This window comes from Bombus pascuorum, chromosome 10 (assembly GCF_905332965.1).
Source record: "Bombus pascuorum chromosome 10, iyBomPasc1.1, whole genome shotgun sequence".
Lineage (NCBI taxonomy): Eukaryota > Metazoa > Arthropoda > Insecta > Hymenoptera > Apidae > Bombus > Bombus pascuorum.
In genome coordinates, this window is record NC_083497.1 from 1,855,682 (window position 1) to 1,881,843 (window position 26,162).

At 34.8% G+C, this 26,162-nt stretch overlaps 1 protein-coding gene across 1 annotated transcript in view; it reads right to left on the reverse strand.

Annotated features, from left to right (window-relative positions):
- The window catches only part of LOC132911139 (uncharacterized), a 54,710-nt gene that overhangs the window by 18,046 nt on the left and 10,502 nt on the right, over positions 1–26,162 (reverse strand). Inside the window, exon 3 of the mRNA XM_060967537.1 lies at positions 5,603–5,796. Within this exon, the coding sequence (XP_060823520.1) occupies positions 5,603–5,796 (194 nt within the window). The remainder of the gene's footprint in view (positions 1–5,602; positions 5,797–26,162) is intronic.

A 26,162-nucleotide genomic window follows, 5' to 3' on the forward strand; every position in this document is an offset into this window, starting at 1 on the left:
TAGATCAACAGAAAGTATGACAGTAATAACGGCAAGAAGAAATAATAATTGGCCATGTTTTTGAGTACAAACACAATCAGAAACAAAGGTCGTATAATCGAAACTTGCAATTAATATACAGAGGCTCGCAAAAGTATTCGCAGCTATTTCGTAGGAAACATTTATGTGTATGTATTGTACGTGTTACATAAAATATTTTGAAACCTCACTAGCACCATAACGAATGCGATTGCAACAACTATATTAGCAAAAATTTGAAGATATATATATATAAAAAGTAAAAAATTAAAATGTAGTATGAATAGTCACTTTAAGCATACGATAAGTGTCGAAGATGGTCCTACTGAGCACCGAAAATTATTAATTTTCTGTTTAAGTATTTTTATTCTCTTTCTAAAATATATACTTCTACTAAATATTTTGTAACTTCTATAGTTAAATAGATGTATTATATTAATTGACAATATATATTATTATTTTATCTATATATATATATATATTGCAAAACATTTTGGAATCTCATTAACACCGCAACGAAACACAACTGTAATTGCGATTAGTAAAATTTGAAATGGACATAGAAATATAATAGAAGTTACAAGATATCATTTATTGAATATTATACGAATAACCGATTATTTACTATATTAATAAGCCACAATTTGTAGCGAGACTAGTCGTTAGTACTAATTCTATGTTTAAGACTATTATTCATGCTGTATATTAATTTTTCACTCAGTGTATGCTCGCAATAAACGTCTTGTCACTTCCACATACATTTACTGAATGGCCTCAAATTTTAATATTATAATCAGGATAGTCGTATTTCATTATAGTACTAAGGAAATTTTAAAAAGTTTCATACATTGCACATTATATATTCATGAAAAATTTTGTGCCAAGCGTTATACTTTCGCGAGCCACTGAACGTGTATAGGACAAAATGATTTTTTTAGAAAACAGAGCAACATGTGAAAAAATGTTATTCTGTAATATTCCCGATTTATTTTTCACGAGGAATCACTCTTTGCCCAGCTGTATCGTTGCAGCCTATGATGCCTCAATGTAGCTATATGATGTCTCAATTCTTTCGGGATTGTCTAAAATGATCCTGCCTTTTCTAGCGTGAAATAGAATCAGGTGACCGCCCCTATGTTACTGCGTAATACTTCTTGCTTGCACTTTTTGGTGGTTGTATCGAAGATAGTAGCAACAAAAATATTCCGGAAGCATGCATCTATTGAAAATGAAACACGTAAAAAAAAAGACGACAAATCTAAAGAACAATCTATACGATAAAATATACCATTGCCAAATCTAAAGACCGAGAATGTATCAATTCCTATTTGCGTTGAATTTGAGCGAAGATTTTGACTTACTTTTTTTTATCGGCATATAATATAATATATGCGAGTATAAAGTATAGATAATATCCAAAATTAAATAAGTTAATTTTGTATGCATATATGCTTTTTCATTTCTACTAAAAGTTTCCCATTTCATCGTATTAGGTGATAGTTCTGTTCTTATTTGTAGTCTAAATTCATATATACATATGCATATTTCAAATACTTTGGGAAAGAAATATGTAAGAGCGACTGTTATACGTACATATGTGTAGGAAAAAATTGTTCACTTTGATAACATAATCCAAGGCTATTGAAACCGACGAGGTCCCCTCTTTTCCCAACAATTACCAATTTCACAAATTCGCACACGTCCGATGCTTTTGTCGCAAGCTTGCCTCATTCGTAACATGCAAATGTATGAGTTCCTCAATTAATCCGGAAATCATAGTTATGCATTATCTTATGTATGATACACAGAATTAATTAATTAATTTTATTGCTTCGAAAAAAAATTTATTTTAATTTCTTCGTCATCAGTCTCGATAACACGGAATTCATATAACGCGAAGCGTATCTCCTGCGTAATAAGAAGTTCTATTGTATTTAAAGATGTGATCTCTGATCTTTTGCTTGAATAAACGTGAATCTGGCTATGATTTCTACTAGTTACTTGCCCATTTACAAAACATCGATCATTCAAGCTTTAAATTGATATTTAATAAATATTGAAATAATATAAATATTTAACAAATATAAATATCTCACCAATTAGGCACAACTAATCACCAAATCGCTTGCATAATTTAATATAACTGATTGATTTGGCTTTACTTCTGCCTATAACGAATAAGAGATCGTAATCTCGGATATAATTCAAGCTGTATGAACTGTATCAAGTTAATTGATTAATCATAAATGCCAATATGGTAACACGCACACAAGGGCTTCATAAAGGATTCATCGTTTAATCCTAACCCGACATAGCTGGTACATTGTTATTATGGACATGGAATGTTTCATTTTGTAGCGATCAATCAAAGAGGCTAATGATAAGTTGTTAATGATAAGTGGATTTTTATGCATTTATGAGAAATTCGAAGACGTAAAGATCAACGTAATGTACACAGTCTGCGAAAATACATAAAATATTTCGAGAAGAGTATTTATTGCGATATTTAGTAGATGAAACTAATTTTTATTCAGATTCCATCTCGTTAGCTATATTCGTAAAAATATAAAAATGCATGAAAGCTCCTAGTCTAGTGATAAAGTAAGAATAAAACGAATTAATTTATATTTACGCAGAAATGTAATCTTTCCCTCGTGTTACACGTTGACTGCCACGGCGATCATCGGCGATCCACGGCGATCTATGCTAAATTTTGTAGAATTATTAAAATAGGATAAATTTTATGGATTAAAAAATTGTTAAGAATGTGAATGATTTAGTTAACGTAGACAAAAAAAAAAGTGAGCAAATACAATATATCTTCTTCAAGCATTAAATGATACTCTTTCTCTTTCTTCTTTAGACAAAATAAAATTTGCATGGTAGCTAAAGTGTTAAACTGAACGGAATATTTGCAAGAACGCTCGTTTGCAATCATTCGCTTACTCTTTCTAATGTTACAAGAAAGAGGCAGAGCATATTTTAAGCGTTCTTAAAGCATTCGAATATTCGATTTTAGATTCGACGAGCAATCGTCAAACTGCGAAAGAATACTTGTCTATGCCTTCATTTTGCTAAATTTGACTAAAATAGGGAGAAGCATTTGCTTGCTTGGTCTAAAATCTAAAGTGCTCCCAACGCACTTTAAAAGCAGCGCACTCTGAACTTTGACATATTCCCTCAGCAAAACATTTTGCTTCTTCGAAAATCACTTTGCCACGGGAAGCGATTGCTTTCTTACGCTTATTCAAATCTTTATTCTATTGACGTTTATTGGATAATTCTGACTTTATAGTAAACATGATAAATGATCCAGAATCTCAAGCAACCGACGAATAGGTTAAAATTATATAATCATACAAAATAACTATTCAAAATACTGCTATAGGAAAATAATGGATTAGCAATTGCACGTATATTAATGTTCATAATTGTTTGCACTTAACGCCATGAAACGTAGTGTTGTTATTAGGAATTAGTGACGTTATTGAGAAAACGTTAGTATTGTTGTGGTTAATATTGACGTGTTGAACATTTAGACATCTGGAAATGAGCCGTGTTCAAGAGGAAAAAATTCTCGACGTTTCGCTGAAATTGCAGTTGTGGCCATCGAAGGTCGTATTGAAACATGTTAGCGTTAGATGTGACAATCCGAGCCATGAAAGCCTAAAGATTTTTACAGTCCTTTGATTTACATATCACTGAGGAAGTTTTAGATGAGTTAGATGGAATTGGTAGAAGATTCGTAAGTTCATTTATGAAATATTAAAAAATGACAAGTACAGTGAGAGATCTAACAATATAGTTATCAAAATGTATCACCAATAGATAGAGGAAAGCAGATACGAAAAAATTTTAATTGTATTATTTATAATTAATGAAATGCGATTTTTATCGTAATACAAAATATGCTATATTTTTTATATTACAATGTTTTAAATAAGATAATAATTACAGAGGCTCTAATGAATTTCTAATGACTTTTTCAGTGTGTCTTGTTTTCTATAAGTGCCTTAATATTTGTGAATGCAAGTATACGTAAGACGTTTTTTAAAACGATTTATGCAGTGCAACGAGTGTTTATACAACTCCTACTGATCCTAGTCATTTCTGACGCGATCTTAATGATTCTACTGACCTAAGTTCACCAAAGTTCACATTAATATATTTATTAACCCCTTGGCCTACACGCTATCTGCCGATCACGCGAGCCATAGTAACCAAGAAGTTCGGTCGCGCGCCGTGCCATTCATCTGTTCAGCCGTGTGACCGAACTGGCGCAAAATGCATACTTCTTATGACATGTACATTAAGGTGCTACAAAAGGAATAAACGTTTGAGGACAAATACTGTTTTTAAGACGTTTAGGGCGTAATCATGATCAATTGATCAGTTAATAAAAACAATTTATTATTTCAAAGTGGATAATGAATCACTAGCAATTTGTAAATTACCACGAGTCAGACTCGTGGTTTTCGCTTATGGCACAAATCCCTTACCACGAGTCTCGCTCGTGGTTATAGGCCAAGGGGTTACACAGGAGAAACATTTGTTATCCTTCATCTTCTCCTATTATTTAAAATAATGAAATACTTGACAAACAAATTATTTGATAATAAACCATTTCTCAAATAAGATTTTGGAATTTATTAATAACTTTAGTTTCGTGTTTGTTACATTTTCTCAAATAAAAAGTACTCAAACCCGGATGAAATCAGTATTTTTCCAGAGAGTTAAAATAAAATTTGGATATTATTCAAATAATATATCTGAACAATGATTATTTGAATAATAGATATATTATCTTATTTGGTTAGTTGTTATTTTCAAATAATTGTGCGTTAGTTTATTTAAATATGAAGTAATTTTCCCTAGATTATTTCATCACTTGGCTATCAAATGAAATAATTATCTTTTTTTAATTTTGTACTTGAATAAATTTTTAACTAAATACTTTTCTAAATATTTTCTGATCCTTTTATATATGAATATTTCGGACTGCGTTACAAATATAGATTTTGTTGCAACAACTCACACAAATCATTTAATATTTAAACAATTTAAAAAATTATAAATAGAAAGTAGGAAAATAGAAATGCTGCAAAACTATCAAAATTTTTGTTAAATGTAATATTATGCTACTGTGTGCGACTCGTGTAAGGAAATTCTACGTATAAGGATTTATTGTGACCAAGTAGAGGATAGTTCGTTCAAATAAAATACGAGGAAATGCCATGACAATCTCTTATGTCAAGTTATTTATTACTTTATTTAAATGATTTAATTATCTCAAATAAGGAATTATTTGAAAGCGATTTATTGGAATTTTACACAAAACAAAATTGCTTCCTCTATGTTATTTCTAAGATAGAAATAATAAATTGGTTGAAATTGTTCATAATAATTACTGCTTTTTATTTTATTTCAAATAAAATACTTTTCACGTAGATAATTTCCAAGAGTACGTCGCAAAAAAATTCGAATAAAACTAAATTTTGGTAATATGTAATTGGTTAATAAGATAATGATAAGCTGTAACTTATAATACCCTTCCCTTATAGTTTACAAGTAAAATATGTGTTACCTGGAGTTGATTTTGTTCAATCGTAGTGCAACTTTGTCTGTGTTGCTGAAATTTCGGTTGATACGGCTCCAACATTCTAATCTTGCCCCATCGATTGAAAAATAGCGCAATCGCAGCAGCCCAAAGGAGGAGGACCAAAACGACAATCAAAGCCTCTTCAGCTCTGACTATAACAGCGTTTGCTTCCGGAATGCCTGTTGCAACATTATATAGTATTATTTTAAGTTTATCATTGTTTTTATATATACTGTCTATTTAAACAGAATGTATTCAAGTTATAAATGTACAATGCGTTACGAAAGTATTCGAACATTTATCACAGAAAATTTGTATGAATATATTATGAAACTTTTTGAAATTTCCAAATCGGATATTCTCTTTTCTTCTTTGTTTTCTCTCTGACATTTTCTTTCTTTTTTTTTTTTTTTCTCGCTATGTAAACAATTCCGAACTCGCACTTCTCGCTTCAGTCAAGTTTCTCCCCAAAGTTACGTTCTATGTAAGCTCGTTAGTAAACATACATGACAAGGGCAATAATTAAGGGCTGTTTTTCTCTAGGAACACGGGACCCATTTCATCTTCAACATGGATTTAATTTTTTTTTTTTTTTATTTTATTTTGGTTATTTTACAATTTGTCCTTATGGACATTTGGTAAAGTATTATATCTTATTGGTGAAGAAAAAAAAATAAAATAAAAATATATATAGCATGAACATGGATTTAAATGTCGTAATATTAATTCCTGATTACCAAAAAAACTTAGTCGCTGAGAGCTGTATTCCCACGAAACTTTTTCCGAACGTAATTATTGTTTTATTACATTCTTTTGATCGGTCTTTCTTTAAATGAAATGGATAGATAAATATATATTTAGGTATTCGCAATCGCACTCCACTATCACTCGCAGCTAGAAGACACTTATCACGCGCACACACACACGTGCCTTATACTATCTCTAAACACCAATCCTTTTATTCATCGATTGTAAAGCAGTCTTTGTGTGTTGTCTTACTTGACTACTTATCTCGTCTTCCATCATGTGAGACGTTGGAGTCTGCAACATTTTTACAATTTTTCCCAAATTTTCCGCTCGTATAAAAGTGGAACTTAAAAATGACACTTGTTTGCGCTCTTATTATAATATTGTTTTACAATTTTGTTTCGCTCTTGTAGTCTTTTATAAATATCAACAAGTATCCCTGGTGTCAGATGTTTTGTAACTACAAATTGGCGCGTTTTACATGTTAACAATTCCAATTCTATTTTTGCACGAAATTCTGCATTTCACATGACGAGAATGGCATGTCGTCCGCAATTAAATCTTCTGGTATTCTATGTATCGCAAATATAGGTTTTAATATATTCATTACACTATTCATAGTTTTAGACTTCAATCGCTCAATGTCAATTTACTTAGAGAGAAGTGTAGGTAATTTTTCCCTCTCTAGAGTAAAATATCTGTGACTACCTGGTTACACGATAGCTGAGGAAGAGAGTGAAGTATCGATGTTTTTTGGTTTTCTCATTTGCATATTTCAACATGCTTCACATTTCGCCCCAGTATTTTCAATATCTTTATTTATACCCGGTCAGTAAAATAGCTTACTGTCTCTTATTTTCATTTCGCTTATTCCTAAATGATCTCCTTGTAATCTGTTTAACACCTCTTTTCTTAAATTATTTGATATGACTACTTTGGCTCCATTCAATATTAAATCATTGACTGCATATAGATTGTCCTTTCACATTTTGTCATTATTAATGTTTTGTTGTATTCTATTTGTCTTCCACTTCCTGTCATTTGTTTGTAAATGCTACATACACTATGAGTCAAGTCTAAATAGCCTCTTGACAATGTATCAGCTATTAACATATAAGTTAACAGTTTATGTAACGGTTTATGTATATTAGGATCTGTGTGAATTCTTCCTTTCCTGGCGTAGATATCATAATGGAATTTTCTAGTTGCAAAGACTATGTAAAGTAGCTTCTTCTCTACCTGTGCTTAGTTTTTCTCTATCTCTGTCAGACTTTTGGATACGAATGCTATTTATTTTTCTGTAACAGGCAACACCCTAATCCTCTGAATGATGCATCTCTCAGTATTGTAGTTTGTTTTTTGTCATTAGATGTTTGCAATAAGGAAGATTTACTTATTTCTTCTTTTATATTATTAAACTCTGTCTGATGTACTCTCTTAGATAATTAACTGCGACTAATATAACTTTGCAATTCTTTTTTATTATCTGCGATCTTAGGCGTTTTTGTCGCCTGTATTTTATCCTTAGCGATGGTTTTACTCTTCTTTGAAGATATATAACCTACATAAGCTACTACATCTTTTCTATATTGGACTTTTGTTTTATCGAATTTTATATTACTCCTTTGCGCTGCTTCAATTACCCGTTGCAAACTTTTGTCATGTTCTTCTACGACTGTGTCTAGCATCAGTACATCATCAAAATATATTACGATACCAGGTATGTGACCAAATGTATTTCTTCATTTTTTCCTTGAAATACTTCTGGTGCACGGTTCAGCTCAAATAGAAGTCTATTTAATCTGTAGCAACCCACTGGCGTTGAAAAAGTACATATTTGACTTTTTGGCTCTTTTCTGATTACTTGATTTGTCAAAACCCATTTTTGATACCAGGTATAGCACAATAATTCTTCCTAGTTAACTTTTCATCTACTGCTTCTGTTGTAGTTATTTCATAATATGGACGGTGTATTTCTTCATTTAGATTCTTGGAATCTCTTGTCAAATTTTCAGACTTCCATCTGATTTTTTCCTAATAATTAGATTGCTTCCCTTGCTACTTCCATTGTCGTATGCGCGTAGTACTTTCTTATTTTCTAGCTCTTTTAAATGCTGTCGAAGTTTATCTTTTATAACTTCTGATACCTTTGCTCGTAGTTTTAAGATACGCTCCCTGCCTTGCATTAAAATAGGTCCGTGGAAATTCTCCTATGTCTATGAAAACGTGTTCGTTTTCTAAATAAATTGTTCTATACCACTGTTTCTTCCCTTTATGTTATGCACTGCATTTAGTATACCTAGCTGTTTGTATGTTCCTAATCCTAACAAGTGTTCTACTTTCTCTTTTGTTACTGTAAATTCCAATGTGTACTTATTTGTTTGGTATCTATCCTAAATGTAATCTGTCTGTCTTTTATTTGTATTTCTTCTAATCAGTCTTCTACTTTACATTATTTATGTTTAAACTGCTTATGGTAAAGTTACTTTCGCTGTCACTGCTCGCTTGATTTCTATTGTTTATCTTTACTGTTGTCACGCATGCCTGCGCGGAATGGTTGTATTTTCCACATTTTCCACTTTTTCTCCATATGTTGGACACTGCCGCGGCCATGTATCCCATTGCATCTGTTTTATCTCGAACTCGTGTCTCTAACCTACTGCTTACTCGTTGCTCTCTAAAGCTTCCTCTTCCGTAACTGATCTCTTCCTCTTTTCTTCTTTTATTACATCTCTCATTTGTGTAGTGATTTTTTTGTGTTGCGTATATCTTCTGCGAGTTACCTCCTCTTTTTTTTTTTACATTTCAATGTACTTAATTAAGGTTCCCAGTTTTAGACCCTGACATTTTAATACCGGCTGTTGCAGCGCTGTCTGTCGTGTGATAAATTATATTGTCTCTTATCATCGAGTTTATTAGCATGCCATAATTATAGTTATCCCCATCTTCTTTGGTTAAGTCACATAGTGTTGCAGTAACTGTCCTTTTTTTATTTCTTCGCTATTAAAGAGAAATCTCTTATTAGAGAAAGCTTTTATTTTCTCAGGTTCTTCTTTGTCACTTTCTTGTAGGTTAAAGATTTCAAATGCTTCCATTTACTCGCACTCTATTAGGTAGAGCAATGTTGCTGCCTGTGTCGTTATGGCTTTTGTTCGCCTCCCTCTCACTATCCTGAATAAGTCAAAATCTCTTTCAAATTTTCCCCAGCTTTCTGCTATATTTCCTCCTTAGAGGAGTGTTTCAGGTTTATTTATATCATCCACGGCTACTTCTGTGACGAGTACACCCTCTTATTCCTTAATGGTCACTATGCTTTCTATGTTTCCTATTTTGCGATTAGGTTTGCCTTATTTCGGCTTTTCTTTGCTTTTTCCGGCAGCAGTATTCATTTATTTATTTTCTCTTCCTTTTCTATCCCTTTTATTTACTTTTTCCTTTTTATTATTTTTCTCTTCTTCTATATTACTGTTTGTTTTCTTATTAGCACACGTTTATGCACGTATTTTTTTATGCATTTATTATGTTGTAATTATTTTTCTGAAATACGTTAATTTCTACCTTTCACCGACCGCTCCATATTCCACCATGTCCTTTAGCTCGCTTTTTGCAGATGGATTGCAGAAATAAACGTAGATTTTGATATTTCCAGTTACGCTCTTTATTACTCGTTCTAGACGCACGCTTCACGATCATTTCACTCGCAATTCATCACGCACGCATGCACGCACGCACGAACACACCTACTACATTTACGACAAAGATATCCTATTGTGTAAAGGGAGTGAAACATCTTTCAAAGATGTAGAATCACGTTGCGATCCTCTTTATATCCTGTGCATAAAACGTTTCCACAAGTGTCTGAATATTTTTGTGATCATAGCGACGTAAAAATTTTTCAAGTATATTCGAATACAATGTATACACAAGGTCATCCACCATTCCAAAACTTTCCTTCATAAGCTTTAAAGCTTCTCTAAACATTATTAAGAAAATTATTAACGCGTCAGAAAATTCGGTAAAGTCTTAAAAATGTCGAATCTCACTTGCAAACTTATTTCTAAAACTCATGCATGACAAATAGAATGGAAAATCTTCCAAAATTAGATGTACTAGTGATGAAAGAGATGTAGTGGTTCACGAAAGTATTTAAACACCCTTTGAGAATAACTTTTTTAAAATTGAAGCAAAAGGCTGTTTTTTTTTTTTTTTTTTTTTTTTGAGAAGTTAGAAAGATTAGTTTACTGGATGACGTGTAAGAAATTTTGAGAAAATTGCAATTGTTCGTAATTCCGAAAGAAATAATAATAAAACTTTTTACAATGTTTCTATCTGACTGTTTAATGAAAATTTAAACAATATCAAATTTCACTAAATTTAAACAAAATTTCATTCAGTGTATTATCATAAGGTTTCTGTGTATCAAGAACCGTAATGTATAAGAAAATGATATAATGTATGATAATTATCGTGTAATACTAAAAATATATTTCTGATTCGATGTATATGACCATAGATCATTAAGAAAAGTAAAAGAAATGAAAAAGATAAAAGAGAAGCCAAGCGGTCAGTCATCTAAGTATCTAAGTAATTTTATTATTTCATATTGCTGATATTACAGACAAATATTTAAGAAACACGAATTCATGCCAAGATGAACAATATCTGTATGCGCGTATCCAAATGTACGCAACTGTATCTGGATGAAAAAAAAAAAGAAGGGTGAGCGAAACTATAGAAAACATATGTCTTCTTCGGTCTTGATAATTTTTAAATGTGTCGTAAAGATCAACATTCTGGAACATCTTTTTCCTGTACATCCAACTATCTAAACTATCGATAAATATAGATAAAACTGTCGATACCACTAAAATGAATTCTGCCTATAGTTGTGCAACTGTACCAGGGTATACATAAGGCTGCCGGCTGCTGATTTTCTGTTTACAAACGAGAATTGGGCGAACTTAAAGGCCTCGTGCACAATGCGAAGCTGCAAGAAACGTCTGTTACAACTTATAATTCAACGGAGAGCGAATATCGCCAATGTATTGCGTATGGGTTTGAGTTAGCTTCCTCAAATCCGGTCGACAACGCATCCGTGAAGTGATAACAAACTGTGTTCTTGTTTATTGTCTTTATATCACGGCGACTGAGTTTGACGAGTCTCACCCAAACCCAAGGCCAATATATTGACGATACCCGCTTTTAATTGAGTTATAACAAACATTTCTTGCAGTCTCGCACGTTGTGCCTTGCTTGTCTGACCCTTGTTTATAAACAAAAGATGAGCGGCCAGCGATTGGCAAGCAATACTGACACACGCGTTTTCACAGATACACAACCACAAAACAAGATAGGCAAAAATACATTGTAGTTTTTTGCAAATATGTCGAAAACTACGCGAGACTGGTCGTATGTCTGAGAAAAAGTTATTTGAAATAATGCCCTTGAGCAGAAATTAAAAAATCATAAAAATCGGAGAGATTGAGTTGGATCTGTACATTTACCAAAATATTTCTTACAAATTAAGCGAGTTTTAGTGCTGTGCGTGGAATATATTTGATAAAAGGTACGTAGAATCGATATGCACAAGAGCGATCACTTGATCTTTCATATTTTCAAAAATACAGTTAAAGTGTTTCGTATGTGCCGTCGATTGAGGTGATTGTAGCCGTAATATAACGTTTCGATGAAGTCGATAACGCGTTTAGAGCTCCGATTGGGACCGAACATTTCCGTTGATCGAGTTTCAACGATTTGGTAAGTTTCTCGGTGATGAAGTTCATGCTAGAGCCCGTGTCTAGCAGCGCTCTACAACGGAATGGTTGATTTTGAGCATTCAAAATGTGTACCTGTGCTGTCACTAACAGATCGTGATACGATGGTTTGGCAGGACGTGAGTTGCTTGAATCCGTTGTATGTGGTTCGGTCCCGAATAACGTCGTTTGAGATAGTCATTGTTTTCCTTGTCGTTGAGGACTCATCGATAGATCTGATTCGTGTACATTTGTTCGTGTCGAGTGAGCCTCGCGTTTGGGAGACGTTCGGCGAGACGTTTGGTGATATGCCCGGCGAGATGATTGGCGTGATGATTGTTGAGATGCTCGAGGAGATGATCGGCGAGGTGATGTACGAGACGTGTCTGATCGTCTCGCGTGAGGTGGTGCCTGCGGTGTCGGTGAACTAGGTATCGATCGTCTACCTGATGATCGGTCGCTCGAAGACCGATCGTTCGATGATCGGCTGCTTGATGATCAATTGCTTGGTGATTGACCGCTCGATGGTCGTGATTTGCCGTGATATTGAGCTTGATGTAGGTTCGTATGATGTCGTCGTTCACATACGCGACAGGAACCGGCGGTACATTGAGCCACAGAATGCCCTTGACCTAAACAATTAGTGCAGAGGGCACCCCTTTTGACGGTTTCAAGGCGATTCTTGACCGACATCGACTTGAAAACCTTGCAATGCCAAAGTTCGTGTGATCCTCGGCAAGCTGGACACACCAACGTCCTATTTGTAGTGGTAAATGTGTGTGTTCGCGGCGCCCTTTGTCGCTGACGATTGTGTTTCTCGTACGCCCGATTTTTTCTCCCGTTTGTTGTTGAAATTGCTCGATCGCCGTTCACCTTTGTCTTTAAAAAGTCCATAAGGTGTGTATACGACGGCATTTTTTTATCAAGCAGGGTGCCGTGCCATTTGCGTATGGTATGTGCTGGTAGCTTCGATGTAATCAAGCTGATCAGAACTACGTCTGAGGTAACTGGTTGACCTAGTTTTTCTAAGACCTTAAGATTTATTTTGAACGTTTCTAATAAATCGTCCAATGCGTCGGGTGTTTCTTCGTTTACTTTTGGACAATTGAAAATTAATTCCCAATGTCGCATGCACACCTGGCGGTGGCAGTTATACTTTTCCTGAAGAGTGTCGTGCGTTGAGTTCCGTGTATCATGCAACGGAATCGTCACTGGATTTGATAAGATATTCTCCGTCGGCGGAGTATGACCATAGTTGTCCTGGACGGGATTCAGTTCCTTCTGATCCAGAGGCTCGTGAGAGTTAGTCTTCAAATTACGTGTAGACGATGAGTCTCGGGTATTCGAAGTTTTCGGATTCAAGGCGTTTGGTGCCGTTGAATTTGGTCGTTGAGACTCTGACAGCTTAGTCGTCACCGGCTCGGCGGTAGTGGATGACTTGTTATCTAATTCATGATTAGATGGCATCCGACATGTTGATAGTTGCCTTTTGTCTGCGATGTTTTGGAGTCGCAAGCCCAGCTCAGTGTAATCCTTCCAGGCCTGCGCTTCCTGCGCGAGGTCCTCGTCATCCAGATCGTCTAATTCTTCTTGGCAGGATTGAAATCTCTGCCACGCATACTGAAGCTGGGATTGAAGTACATTCACAGACGTGATGTGTGATGCGGTGGGTTGATCATAATCCTTGATGTTTTCCCTTAGGTGGTTGAGGGCAACTTCAAACTGCTTATCGCGCCTTCTTCTGACGTTATTGGCTTTGGCGCTGGTCGGCATTATTATTGACGTAGTTAAAATTGAAACTTCTCACGTTTTGCTTTCTGACGTCCAAGCGTGAGGTAGAATGGCGGTGGGATCACGTGGCACTGTATGTTCACTGTTTGGAGCACTTTTTGCTGGCACGTGTATCCGGCTCGAAGGACCAATGTTAAGTTCGTCCAGTCGCGGGGAGACGCGTCTCCGTTAGGCGCGTCAACGGGAGTCGTAAATTCCCGTTACGATCTAAGAATCGACACCGCGAGCAGGGCGATCCCCTGATTTCAGTTACGACAATAGGGGTGGTTATATTGAAATAACTGTAGTCTCCAGTTATATATTTTTATTTATTCCGCACTTTTCACAACACTTGGGACGTATATAGAAATATGTTGAAATTGATATCGGTTAACGCGATGAATCCCGATATCGTGTGAAACTATTAGACTAGCTTGCCGAATGAGTGCAAGAACCGTCCGAAGTATGTTGACGCCAAGAATCGACTGTCTCGTTGGCGTGAATTGAAGTTACTGCCTCGGTGGCTAGAATTGTACTTGACTGTCTGCTTAGTAGAAGAGCAGTCGACTTGACTGTCTGCGTGGTAGAAGAACAATTTACTTGACTGTCTGAGGAGTAGAAGAGCAGTGTACTTGACTGTCAGCGTGGTAGAAGAACAGTGGACTTGACTGTCTGCGTGGTAGAAGAACAGTGTACTTGACTGTCTGCTTAGTAGAAGAGCAGTGAGTGACCCATCTCGTCTTATTCAGGAGGAAAGCTCGGTGTGGGTGTACCCTTGCTGAACCAAGGACCCGGATTTGTTGTTCACACGATCCGCGATGCCCATTGGTTATAGCCGAAGTTAATAAACATAATGCGAGGAGAAAGTCTCCTGCATATTTGGCTCATGGGTGGCCTTGGTCTTGGGAAAAACCCGCCATTTAGCGGGACACATCTGCTTTCCTCGTAATTAGCAAGAGAGTGCAATAAACCTAATGACTGTTCAAATGACCATCCATAAACCGAATAATATTTGTATGAATCGAAATTGAGTTGAAAAGATTCGGTTTATGGTGGTTCCTTAGGTTACTGCAGGTCAGTTTTGACGAGAGATAGGCGTCGGCGGTCAGAACGAAAGGTACGTCGCACTGACCGTCTAGCGCGCCGTAACAGTTATAATCGTATAGACATGCTTCGGAGAAATATTTATCCGAGATCAAAGAAAATTATGGTTTTACAGTCTGAGAGAAGGAAACGGAAAGAAGGTCGTAAGGCGACGTCAGTTTGCCTCACAGCGAACTCATAGTGAGTGCACGAAGTGCGAAAAGAAAGAATGCGTGTCATTTTTGTGTATAAACAGAAGAATTTGTTTTATCTGTTTACTTTCGATCTCAAAATGTTACCAAAAAATGATTTTTATGATTTTCGTCAGCAGACCATATTACCCTTACTTTTGTATAAGTTCCAAAAATAATTTTATTTTTATAAAATATGTGAAACTCAATTAAATTGTTTTTCTTTTGCTTTCGCCTTTCATCACAGATACCCTTATTAGTTTACGAATATGTTTTCTTTTTTTTTTATTTGGTAGACTTTTTACAATCAATTCTCATTGAGAATTATAAGTAAATTATTTTGGGGTGGTACTGTAACTTGGGTTATGAGAGTTTATAGTATCTTTGATTCTAATTGAATCTAATGCTTCAATCTAAAGGGTAACGAATATGTTAGGAAAGAATTTGGAGCGATTTAACTTAGGAATCAGATTTTAGGAAGAAATGTAGAACTGGAAAACCATGCTACTACCCTTTTTTCTAATAAATTAATCCCTTAGGAACGGCTGAATTTTGCACGAGGCTGTTTTTATGTACGGCAGAGTTTGACGCGAATTACGCGTAAACGATATAGCACTGCATTCCTGTTCTCTACACAAGCACATTGGAATGAAGTTTTTGATAACTAAATTATAATTTTTCTTAAAAATATGATTAATAATTCACTTTAATAATTAATAATGCAATTAAGTATGATATATTTTAAAGCACAGTACGATACATAGACCCACGTTACAATTTTCACACCCATAGGGCATTAGTGTCTGTCAAATTGCTCTTTGTTTTCTATTTTGAAGCGACATTTTGAGTTTGAGGATTCTAAGAAATTATGAGGATACGGATCAGCATGTTAAAAAAAAGCATCGAATAATGATATATTTATTTTAACGAAAAGCCGACACTGGCATATCAAAAACACAGACTATATATTCTGTCTGTATATTGTTAACAATGTTATAAAACGTAGTGAGGGCAAAAAGAGTATGGAGCAACACAAATTCTTTTTTTATTTAGTAGATTATTTACAATCAATTCTCATACAGAATTTTAAGTAAATTTCTTTGGTACTGTGACTTGGATTATAAAAATTTATAGTGTGTTTGATTCTAGTTGACTCTAATGCTTCAATCTAAAGGGTATTGTCTTTTTAGTCTGCGGATCTGATCCGTCGTGTCAAGTAATTGGGTAACTAATGGATTTTGGTGGTTGTTAACTCTTATATTATGTCTGTTTCTAAACTATTTCTTCTTTGACTGTGGGTATCTTAAGGTCGCGATATATTGTTTCGTTGGTAACGTACCAAGGTGCATATATTAAGGACCTTAAAGTTTTTGATTGGAATTGTTGGAGAATTTCTACATTGGAGTTGCTCGCTGTTCCCCATAGTTGGATCCCATAAGTCCAAACAGGTTTTAATATGGCTTTGTATAGCATTATTTTACTCTGCATGTTTAAGTTGTAAGTAGAATTTTTTTAGTTTTGTTTTTAGTTCTTTGGATTTATCTAGGATGTGCCGTTTCCATGTCATTCTTCTGTCTAGAATCATGCCCAGATGTCTGACTGAATCTTTGGTATTGGAATATTATTTATGGTCACCTGAGGGCAGGATTGTTTTCGCAGTGTTAAAGTTATATGACTGGATTTGTTTTCATATATTTTGAAGCGCCATTTGTGGAATCATTCTTCCATAGAGTCGAGACCTCGCTGGAGAGTTGAGGTGGCAATTATCGGGTTTGAGTGGGATGCTAATAAAGCTGTGTCATCAGCAAATGTCGCTGTGATTATCTCTGTTAAGGTTGGTGCAAGACAAATGAAAAAGATCATTTAGTTCAAACGGTGAGCGAATGAGTCAGTAGAGTTAGCCACTATAGTGGCGCATCGTGTCTAAGAGGTTAATTACAAAAATAATAGGCGAATGAATAATTGGTATTATTTTATGAAAAGAATAATTGTGAAACCCAATGCATCGATGATATTAATTTTTATTTAAATTATAACAGATATTTGTTAAATATAATCTTGCGTATGCTGTTATGTACGGAGCTTTACCCAATCTCGCCCGAGTTTCGTTTATATGTACCACAAACAAAAGATAAGACAGCTGGTAACCAAACTAACGCATATCGTAGTTACATAGTTAGTTTGTTGCAAATATTTGGAAAACTAAGGAAGGAGTTGTTCAAAATATTAATTTCTACATTATATTCAACGACCGTCGATATCCAAATCGACGAAGTTGTGCCTTTTTTACAGTTTCACCGAAGGGTGTACTATAATCTATGTACTTACTATATACTACATACATACATTTGTATTTATCTTGATAATTATAGTATGTGTGCGTGTTTGTGTTGTTTGCTCGTTACATTACATCTGTTATCTGCCAAATTAATATTTACCAACAGATTAAAAGAAGTGGATTAGCCCCGAAGCGATGGATTATCTACGAAGATCGTGCGATGTGTCCGATTGAAAGCGATGTCGCTCCGGAAAAGCTCTTGACTCGAGCGTCGTAACAAAGAAACGGAAGTACGAACCGATTGCTTTTGTTGATGATGCTCAAATATAATATAAGCGTTGCTGAATACTGTATTCTCCGAATGATAAAGCGATGTTAACAAGTTGACTGTCGAAGCGATTCTAAATTTTCTCCAAAAACTGAGAGATGCGGACGGCTCAGAAACCCGAGCGATCCTGCGTTGCTCGATTTGACCGATAGTTCGGCAAGGCCGGAGTGAAATCCCAAAAAACATGTATGTTGATTGATTGGTTACACGAGAAAGGTCCAATCGGCATACTCGTTAAATGCCACACATACAGTTGATGTCTATGCGTCCGAAGCGTGGACAACTGTTGGCGAGGCTCGCGGCGGGAAGCTCACGGCGGGAAGCTCACGGCGGGAAGCGGATAATCGATACCTGGACGAATGTGAGGCTTCAATTCGAAACAATTAGGTAAGTGTCACGGAAATTCCTGCGAATGACCCTCGACGAATCAGGCCATTACAATACGCTAACGACCTTTCGAAAATAACCGCATTTATGACACGTTCGGCTGTTGGGAACACTGTGGCTATGGAAAATTGCAAGCATTGTTACGGTTCTCGAAAGAAATTATTTTAAGTGCTAACGTCCTGACTCAAAAATTGCCTCGTGTCTTCGAAAGCGTGTGTCGTAAAATTGCCTACGAAAATCTTCATGTTTTTTGTTCTTTCAAACAATACAATAGCAAAACACAGAAGGAAAGTGTATTTCCTTTGCTTGATAGAACGTTTATATAATAGAATATTCCGATAGTAAATCTGTGTATATTGAAAGTTCCATTATATTTCTAAGACGAAACACTGCAGCACTATGATTAAGGAAAGGATTTACTTCTATCAACAGAGACTTAATAAAGTCCAATATTAATTTCGCAAGTGTCGTAGTGATAAATCAATAGCGTTTGATATACGTAAAAGACTTTCTCGTATGTTTATTATTACTAACAATTATAGTAAAACGTCATTATAACCTAACCATATCATTTTTTCTTATAAATTTTATCAACGACTCAAAATGCGAATGTCAAAATGCAGTTTAAGATAGAAATAATATTATTTGACTCGCTCATATAACTCACAGCGATCAAAGTTAATTAGGCAACCCTTTGAAATTAAATATTACTTGCCTCTAAATATAGTGATGTAAGAAATAGACAGTGGTGAAACCATTTTGTGATGAAAAGTGAATATTTACCGAAAAACTTGTAGCCTGTCTTTCAACGATTCCTACAAAATGTCAAATCAATATTTTATATTATTCCACGAATATAGTCAAAGTGTGTGCTTCAAAATAAATAATAAATGCGATAATTGTGCTTCTTTTTTCCATGTTAAAGTTTTCTTAAAGCATTCTTCTAATCTTTTTCTTTCCACGCTTAAAGCACGTTTCGGTCACAAAAGTGAAAATAATAAGGCTTGAGGAATTGAGATATTTCCGAAATTCATCTGGTGAACAGAAAGTCCATTTTTTAAATAACCATCTCTAATAAATATCTAGCTATATAAAGTTCGAAGATTGTGCAAAATAGTTTTGGGCTTTTTTTTAATATTATCTGGTGTACAGCCTGCTCTCTTCTTCGATACCATACCCTTGTATCGTAAATTTTTCTTTCGGAACGACCACTCCAACCCTACATTGCCATGTTTTAGACGTTTTGAAGCAACAGACTGGAACAGTTTTGGAAGAACAGAATAATTCCGATAGTCGATGAGGAACTTTCAAAGAACTGAAAATATTAAGATAATGTTACTTGGGTGTGTTGAGTGTGCAGTGTGCGTAGCGAGTGTTATATGCAGTGCAGCAGTATTTATACTGTGGTCATATTTATTACAATAAGTATACATTTGGAGAACTTTCGGACAAGCGCCTTTGCTACGGTGCGACGGATGGCAGTAGCACAAAAGCACAAAGTTTATATGCCAAAAAATATCCCAATAGGACTATACCCAGCGCAAAGATATTTTGCAAAATGGACCAACGATCACGGGATACCTGTGCGTTAAAACCTGCGAAATTTGGCAGACGAGTTCAGTACGACGATCCTGGGAGATATAATACTGCATCGTATTCAAGAAAATGTGCACCACCACATTCTATCAACGCGGTGCAAAAGCACTTAACCAATTTGACTGTTTTGGAAACAGGTGGACACTCGCGGTCGGGACAATTGCGGTACGTGTGTGATTTTGCTGTGGACACTCGCAGAGACAAAGGATCAGAGGAAACATTAATCCTCTCTACTCGGAAATTTCACAGGGCGGTTTCCCATATGCTCTTATGGATTTTCACGAATAAGCAGGTTTAATCTTCAACATACCATTTGTTCTGCAAAACAATGCTCGGGGTAGTTTACGTCTCTGAATACCATGGCTTTTTTCTCTACAACTTGTACGAGGTAAGCTGCCACCCATGCGTCGTTCGAATTGAGGATCGCTGTGCGCCCCGCTGCTTAGACTGACCTCTTTATGTTCGTAAGGAGGTTTGCTCGCGTGGCGGGGTACTTTGGCCGATGTTTAATTATCAATAACTAAAAAACGAAGCTGAAAACGCAATTTTTTTTATTCTTAATTTTCGTCTTATTTCGGCGTCAAGAACCGCTTTTTAAATCGTGGAAAATCCGTAGCTAAATATCCTGTATAGACCCTTTAATCGTCCGATCAAATACATTGCCATGTTTATGTATTTATAATTTTTTCAAAAACTGCGATCTCCCCAACTATTGAAGATATTACAGACAAAATTTATCTATTTTTTATCTATACAACTATGAAACTGTAATCATCCAACCAAATATATTGCTTTAACTTTATCCATATATTGACAAATTTCTAAAAAGTTGCAAACTTTAAAAATTTAATATACTAACGGAAAAGCACCAACGACGATAGCCGTGTCTCGATACGGGCCGTGTTACAATACCCGTTGCGATGAACTTTAAAATATTTTCTGTAATATACGAAGCGACACAGAAGAAAAATTTATAACTTTTAGGGTAGATAGTACTTGCTAAGTGATGAAAATATGTCCTTACTAACATAAGTCAAAAAATTATTAACTGCAAAGTTATAAATATTTTTTCGTTTCAGTTGAAGCGAGTAAATTTCTCACTTCGGAAACTATTTATTTTAACGAAAAGCCGACACTGGCATATCAAAAACACAGACTATATATTCTGTCTGTATATTGTTAACAATGTTATAAAACGTAGTGAGGGCAAAAAGAGTATGGAGCAACACAAATTCTTTTTTTATTTAGTAGATTATTTACAATCAATTCTCATACAGAATTTTAAGTAAATTTCTTTGGTACTGTGACTTGGATTATAAAAGTTTATAGTGTGTTTGATTCTAGTTGAATCTAATGCTTCAATTTAAGGGGTATTGTCTTTTTAGTCTGCGGATCTGATCTGTCGTGTCAAGTAATTGGGTAACTAATGGATTTTGGTGGTTGTTAACTCTTATATTATGTCTGTTTCTGAACTATTTCTTCTTTGATTGTGGGTATCTTAAGGTGGCGATATATTGTTTCGTTGGTAACGTACCAAGGTGCATCTATTAAGGACCTTAGAGTTTTTGATTGGAATCGTTGGAGAATTTCTACGTTGAAGTTGCTCGCTGTTCCCCATAGTTGGATCCCATAAGTCCAAACAGGTTTTAATATGGCTTTGTATAGCATTATTTTACTCTGCATGTTTAAGTTGTAAGTAGAATTTTTTTAGTTTTGTTTTTAGTTCTTTGGATTTATCTAGGATGTGCCGTTTCCATGTCATTCTTCTGTCTAGTATCATGCCCAGATATCTGATTGTATCTTTGTTTAGAATTGTAATATTATTTATGGTCACCTGTGGGCAGGATTGTTTTCGTAGCGTGAAAGTTATACGACTGGATTTATTTTTATTTATTTTGAAGCGCCATTTGTGGAACCATTTTTCCATAGAGTCGAGACCTCGCTGGAGGCAATTATCGGGTCTAAGTGGGATGCTAATAAAGCTGTGTCATCAGCAAATGTCGCTGTGGTTACCTCTGTTAACGTTGGTAAATCGGCAGTGTAGATGGTGAACAGCAGAGGTCTGAAAACACTGCCTTGGGGTATGCCGACTTCTATTGGGAATGTTGCGGTTATAGCGTCTAAGTAACCCATGTTTATTAAGACTTTTTTCATCATTTAGCAAGTATTATGTAACGTGAAGTCAACCTTCCGTTATTTCACCCTGTGTATATAAGGCAGTATTTTTCTCAAGCACAGAAACAAGGTTATGACAAAACGTAATATGTACAGCTCTCTTTCTTCGATCAAAAGATATTACGAGTGAGACGCCTTTACGCCAGTGGCGTCTCTCCTGAGTTTATCCTATTGTAAACATTTATATAACTGAAAGGGGGATTGAGAAAAGGAATTCTCTCTGGATTTTAAAAGAGTTCTGTTCGAATTTATATGTTTCAATTAAAAAAATATCGTTTATCTTTAGGGATTTCTTTAAAAAGTGTTCTCATGGAACAGAATTTTTAGAATCTGTATAATAAAAGTTGCATGAAAATAAGGTACTTTAGAACGTGTAAGAAGGATTTCATAAGATAAATAAATCAACCAAATGCAGCGTCGCTGCGGACGAAACGTACTGGCGCGCATAGTTGAGAAAATATACACGTTGAACGTTTGCGTTATTCATCGTCGAGGCTTGTATTATTTTCATCGATATTCAGTTCATAATCACTATCACTATCGCTAGAAATATTGAAACGTCTGAGCCGATTCCTTGTTGAACGGAGTTCGCTTCCACTGTTTGAAGCACTGTCGTCGTCTTCTATCTTGTCAGGTTCAAAATAATATTCTTCACTACTACTATCACTATCGAACATGTCCTTCCTGGACTTTTTAGACATCGTGTATAAGGTATTATAAAAAATATATAAAATATGTAAAAAGCTTGCTGATTCGTCTAACAATATCATTGAAAGACTGAATTTTTTGAACCGTCGTCATCTAAGCTTACGTCGCATACTCAACATTGTAATTTTGTCTAGTAATCGAAACTTAACTATGCTTTATCAATTTATATATCTCTAGTTAATAAGTTGTTGAATAAACTTTAATTTATGCTGTTAATTCAGTGTATACTCTATTGAACCACCCTTATTATCCTAATAGAAATAAGGGGATCGATCAGTTCGTGGCGTCGATTGTTTAATCGTAACGGGAATTTACGACTCTCGTTGACGTGCTACCAAGTGATCGCGTCTCTTCGCGAACGGTCGAAACACCTATTAAAAAATTCCATAATTCTTTCGATGCTTAAACCGAAACAAACCTCACACGAGGTTTATTCACAAATACTTGATACCAAAGGAAATAAATATTTCTTCTCATCATGGAAAATACTATCGAATTACATGCAGTGGTTTGAAATGGTATATCTTCATATATATTGTAGTATGTATCGTGGTGCGCCGTGATGCTTCTGTTAACAAAGACCTTGCTAAATCAGCATGTAATTTCATGGCACAGGAGATAACAAAGGTGTACTGTATAGAACATCTGTGCTTCCCTGAATAATTCAACTTCCGATGGTAAACTAATTTATCGTTAGACGATCGATACAAATTAAAGATAACAATGATATTTAGTTGATTACAATTGGTAATGAAAACCTTATATGGAAAGGTTATTATATTTATTTCGCAATGATTTATTATAGTTTTGCAGTTTTTATTTATATACGATTCAAACGATAAGGTTATTAGACTGTTTATGCATTTATAGAAAATTTAAAGAATGCACTAAATATGCAAAAATGTATAAAATATCCAAAGTATAATATTTATAACAAGATTTAATAAATGAGAGAATTTTCTGCTTAGGTTCTATTGTTTACATTTAGTCATGTTCATAGAAATATGAGTTTGCATAAACATTTGCAATCTGGTTATCATATACATACATATATTTAAATACGTATTAGTATAGATAATATTCCAGTCAAGCAGCAATCAGTATGCAGCTTCATGTTACAATATAAACTATGCTACACACACAACGTTTCTGCTGCGGATTTAAAATTAGAGTAAACAAATTTTAGAGAAAGGATAGATCTTTAGAACATAATTTTAGCTAACTTATAAGCAGTTATTGTTATTTTAAAGAAAAAGGAACTATTGTGGCAGCTGACAATTAGTTGATGGGACACTAACGTTCAAGGTGATCATAACTTTTCTAAATGAGATCATATGATCTTATCTGCTGTTAAAGGCAGTAACGAGACAAATTTAAGCACATCGCACAAAGTTGTATTTCTTCAATAACTTCTTAAGGAGATCAGTCTAAAATGTAACAAGCTTCCTCGTCAAGTCGATTCGTAAAATTCACAAGTTCTGTATACATTTTTTACACATTGACAATTTAAACAGAATATATCCATATTTTAAATGTACAGTGGCTCATGAAAATATTCATAGACTTATCACAGAATTTTTTATGAATAGGTATTTTGTGCATTATATGAAACTTGTTAAAATTTCATTAGCGGTGTTAGCTTAGCACTGTAATGAAACACGTCTCTCGTAATTATAACAGCAAAAATTTCGAATTACGTTTGTATATGGTCTTATATAACCGTGTCCGAAAAAATATACAAGGTGTGGCCGAAAGTTATGTACAAGCGGGAAGAGAATATCTTCGTTCGGAGCTTAGTATTTGAAAAAAATCGAGTTTAAAAATTTATCAAATATACTTGAACATGGTTAATTTCGAACTGGGCAGGACTAAATAATCGACAGGAGGTTATTCTACGTGAAAATAAGTTGCAAATGTGGAATAAAAATTTTTCATAAGACGGTGTGTTTACGAGAAAAATAATTTTGAAAATTTATCATACGCGTGTATCAGGCCGATTCGTAACAAAACATGTTCAAGCTCTATTTTCTTGAAAATGAAACTTTAAACAGAAAAATTTTATTCTTCGTTTCTTAGTTATTTTCGCATCTATTATAACACCCCATTGATGATTTACTCATACCCAGTCCGTAATCAGACAAATTCAAATATACTTAACATATTTGCGAACTTGAATTTCTCGAAAAGTAAGCTTCGGAGGAAAAACTTTTGTTGTATATTTTTGTATGTTTTTTTTATATGAATAACAGTTTTAAGTATACAATTAGTGCTAAAGGTGGTATTACTAGGTATATTTTGTGGTTTATAGTAAATAATTGACTGTGCAAATTCTTTGGTGCTCTTTGCAGAATGAATGCTCCAAATAAGTATCATGTAACTTCTATATATATTTTCAGATCCATTACGAATTTTCCAATATAACGACAATAATCGTTACAATGCTAATGAACTTCACGATTGTTCAAGTGGTCACCACTTCTAAGAAAACTCTACATCTGGTCTTTTTAGTTTTCTCAAGCACTGAAGCCATCGACAGCGTATACAGAATACCGATAAAAAGAAGCTACTGGGTAACTAGGCTAAGAAGTCGAAACTCTAAACTCAGCATGGAAAATATCTCCGTGGTATCAGCCCTATGGTATGTCAGAAACGAGGATATATGCAAAGACCTAAAAATACCAGCGGTCAAAGAAGAAATCGGGAGATACGCAAAATAAATAATATACCTATTCGAGATAAAGAATCAGTCAGATATCTGGACATGATTCTGGACAGAAGATTGATATGGAAACAACATATTTTAGATAAAACCAAACAACTCAAAGCAAAATTTTAAAAATTCTACTGGCTCATCGGCCGACGTTCCAACTTAAACATGCAAAGTAAAATTACACTGTATAAAGCCATATTAAAACCTGTTTGGACCTATGGAATATGCTGTTCCCCAACTATGGGGAACAGCAAGTAATTCCAACATAGAAATTCTTCAACGATTCCAATCGAAAACCTTAAGATCCCTAATAGACGCACCTTGGTACGTCACCAACGAAACGATACATCACGACCTCAAGATGCCCACAGTCAAAGAAGAATTATCCAAATTCAGCAACAGACACAGCACAACAGTTAACAACCACCAAAATCCTCTAATTACTCAAGTACTCGACACGTCGGAACAGATCCGCAGACTAAAAAGACATTACACCTTAAACTTAAGCACTAGATTCAAATAGAATCAAACATATAGTGCCACGCCAGATAAATTTACTTAAAATTCTCTAACGAGAATTGATTGTAAAATAAACGCAAATAATAAAAAAAGTAATGCAAGGATAGAATGGCAACACATCTAAACCAGCTTGAGGTGAAAAGAGCAAAACCCTCATAAAAAGAAGACTAGAGAGAAAACACCCCACTGACCTCACTAAAGGAATAAAATAGACAAACTCTGGACAAATTATAGAGTACAAATTAAATAAAAAAGAATAATATCGAAAGGTTTTCCTTTAGCTCTTTGATATTGTTACGT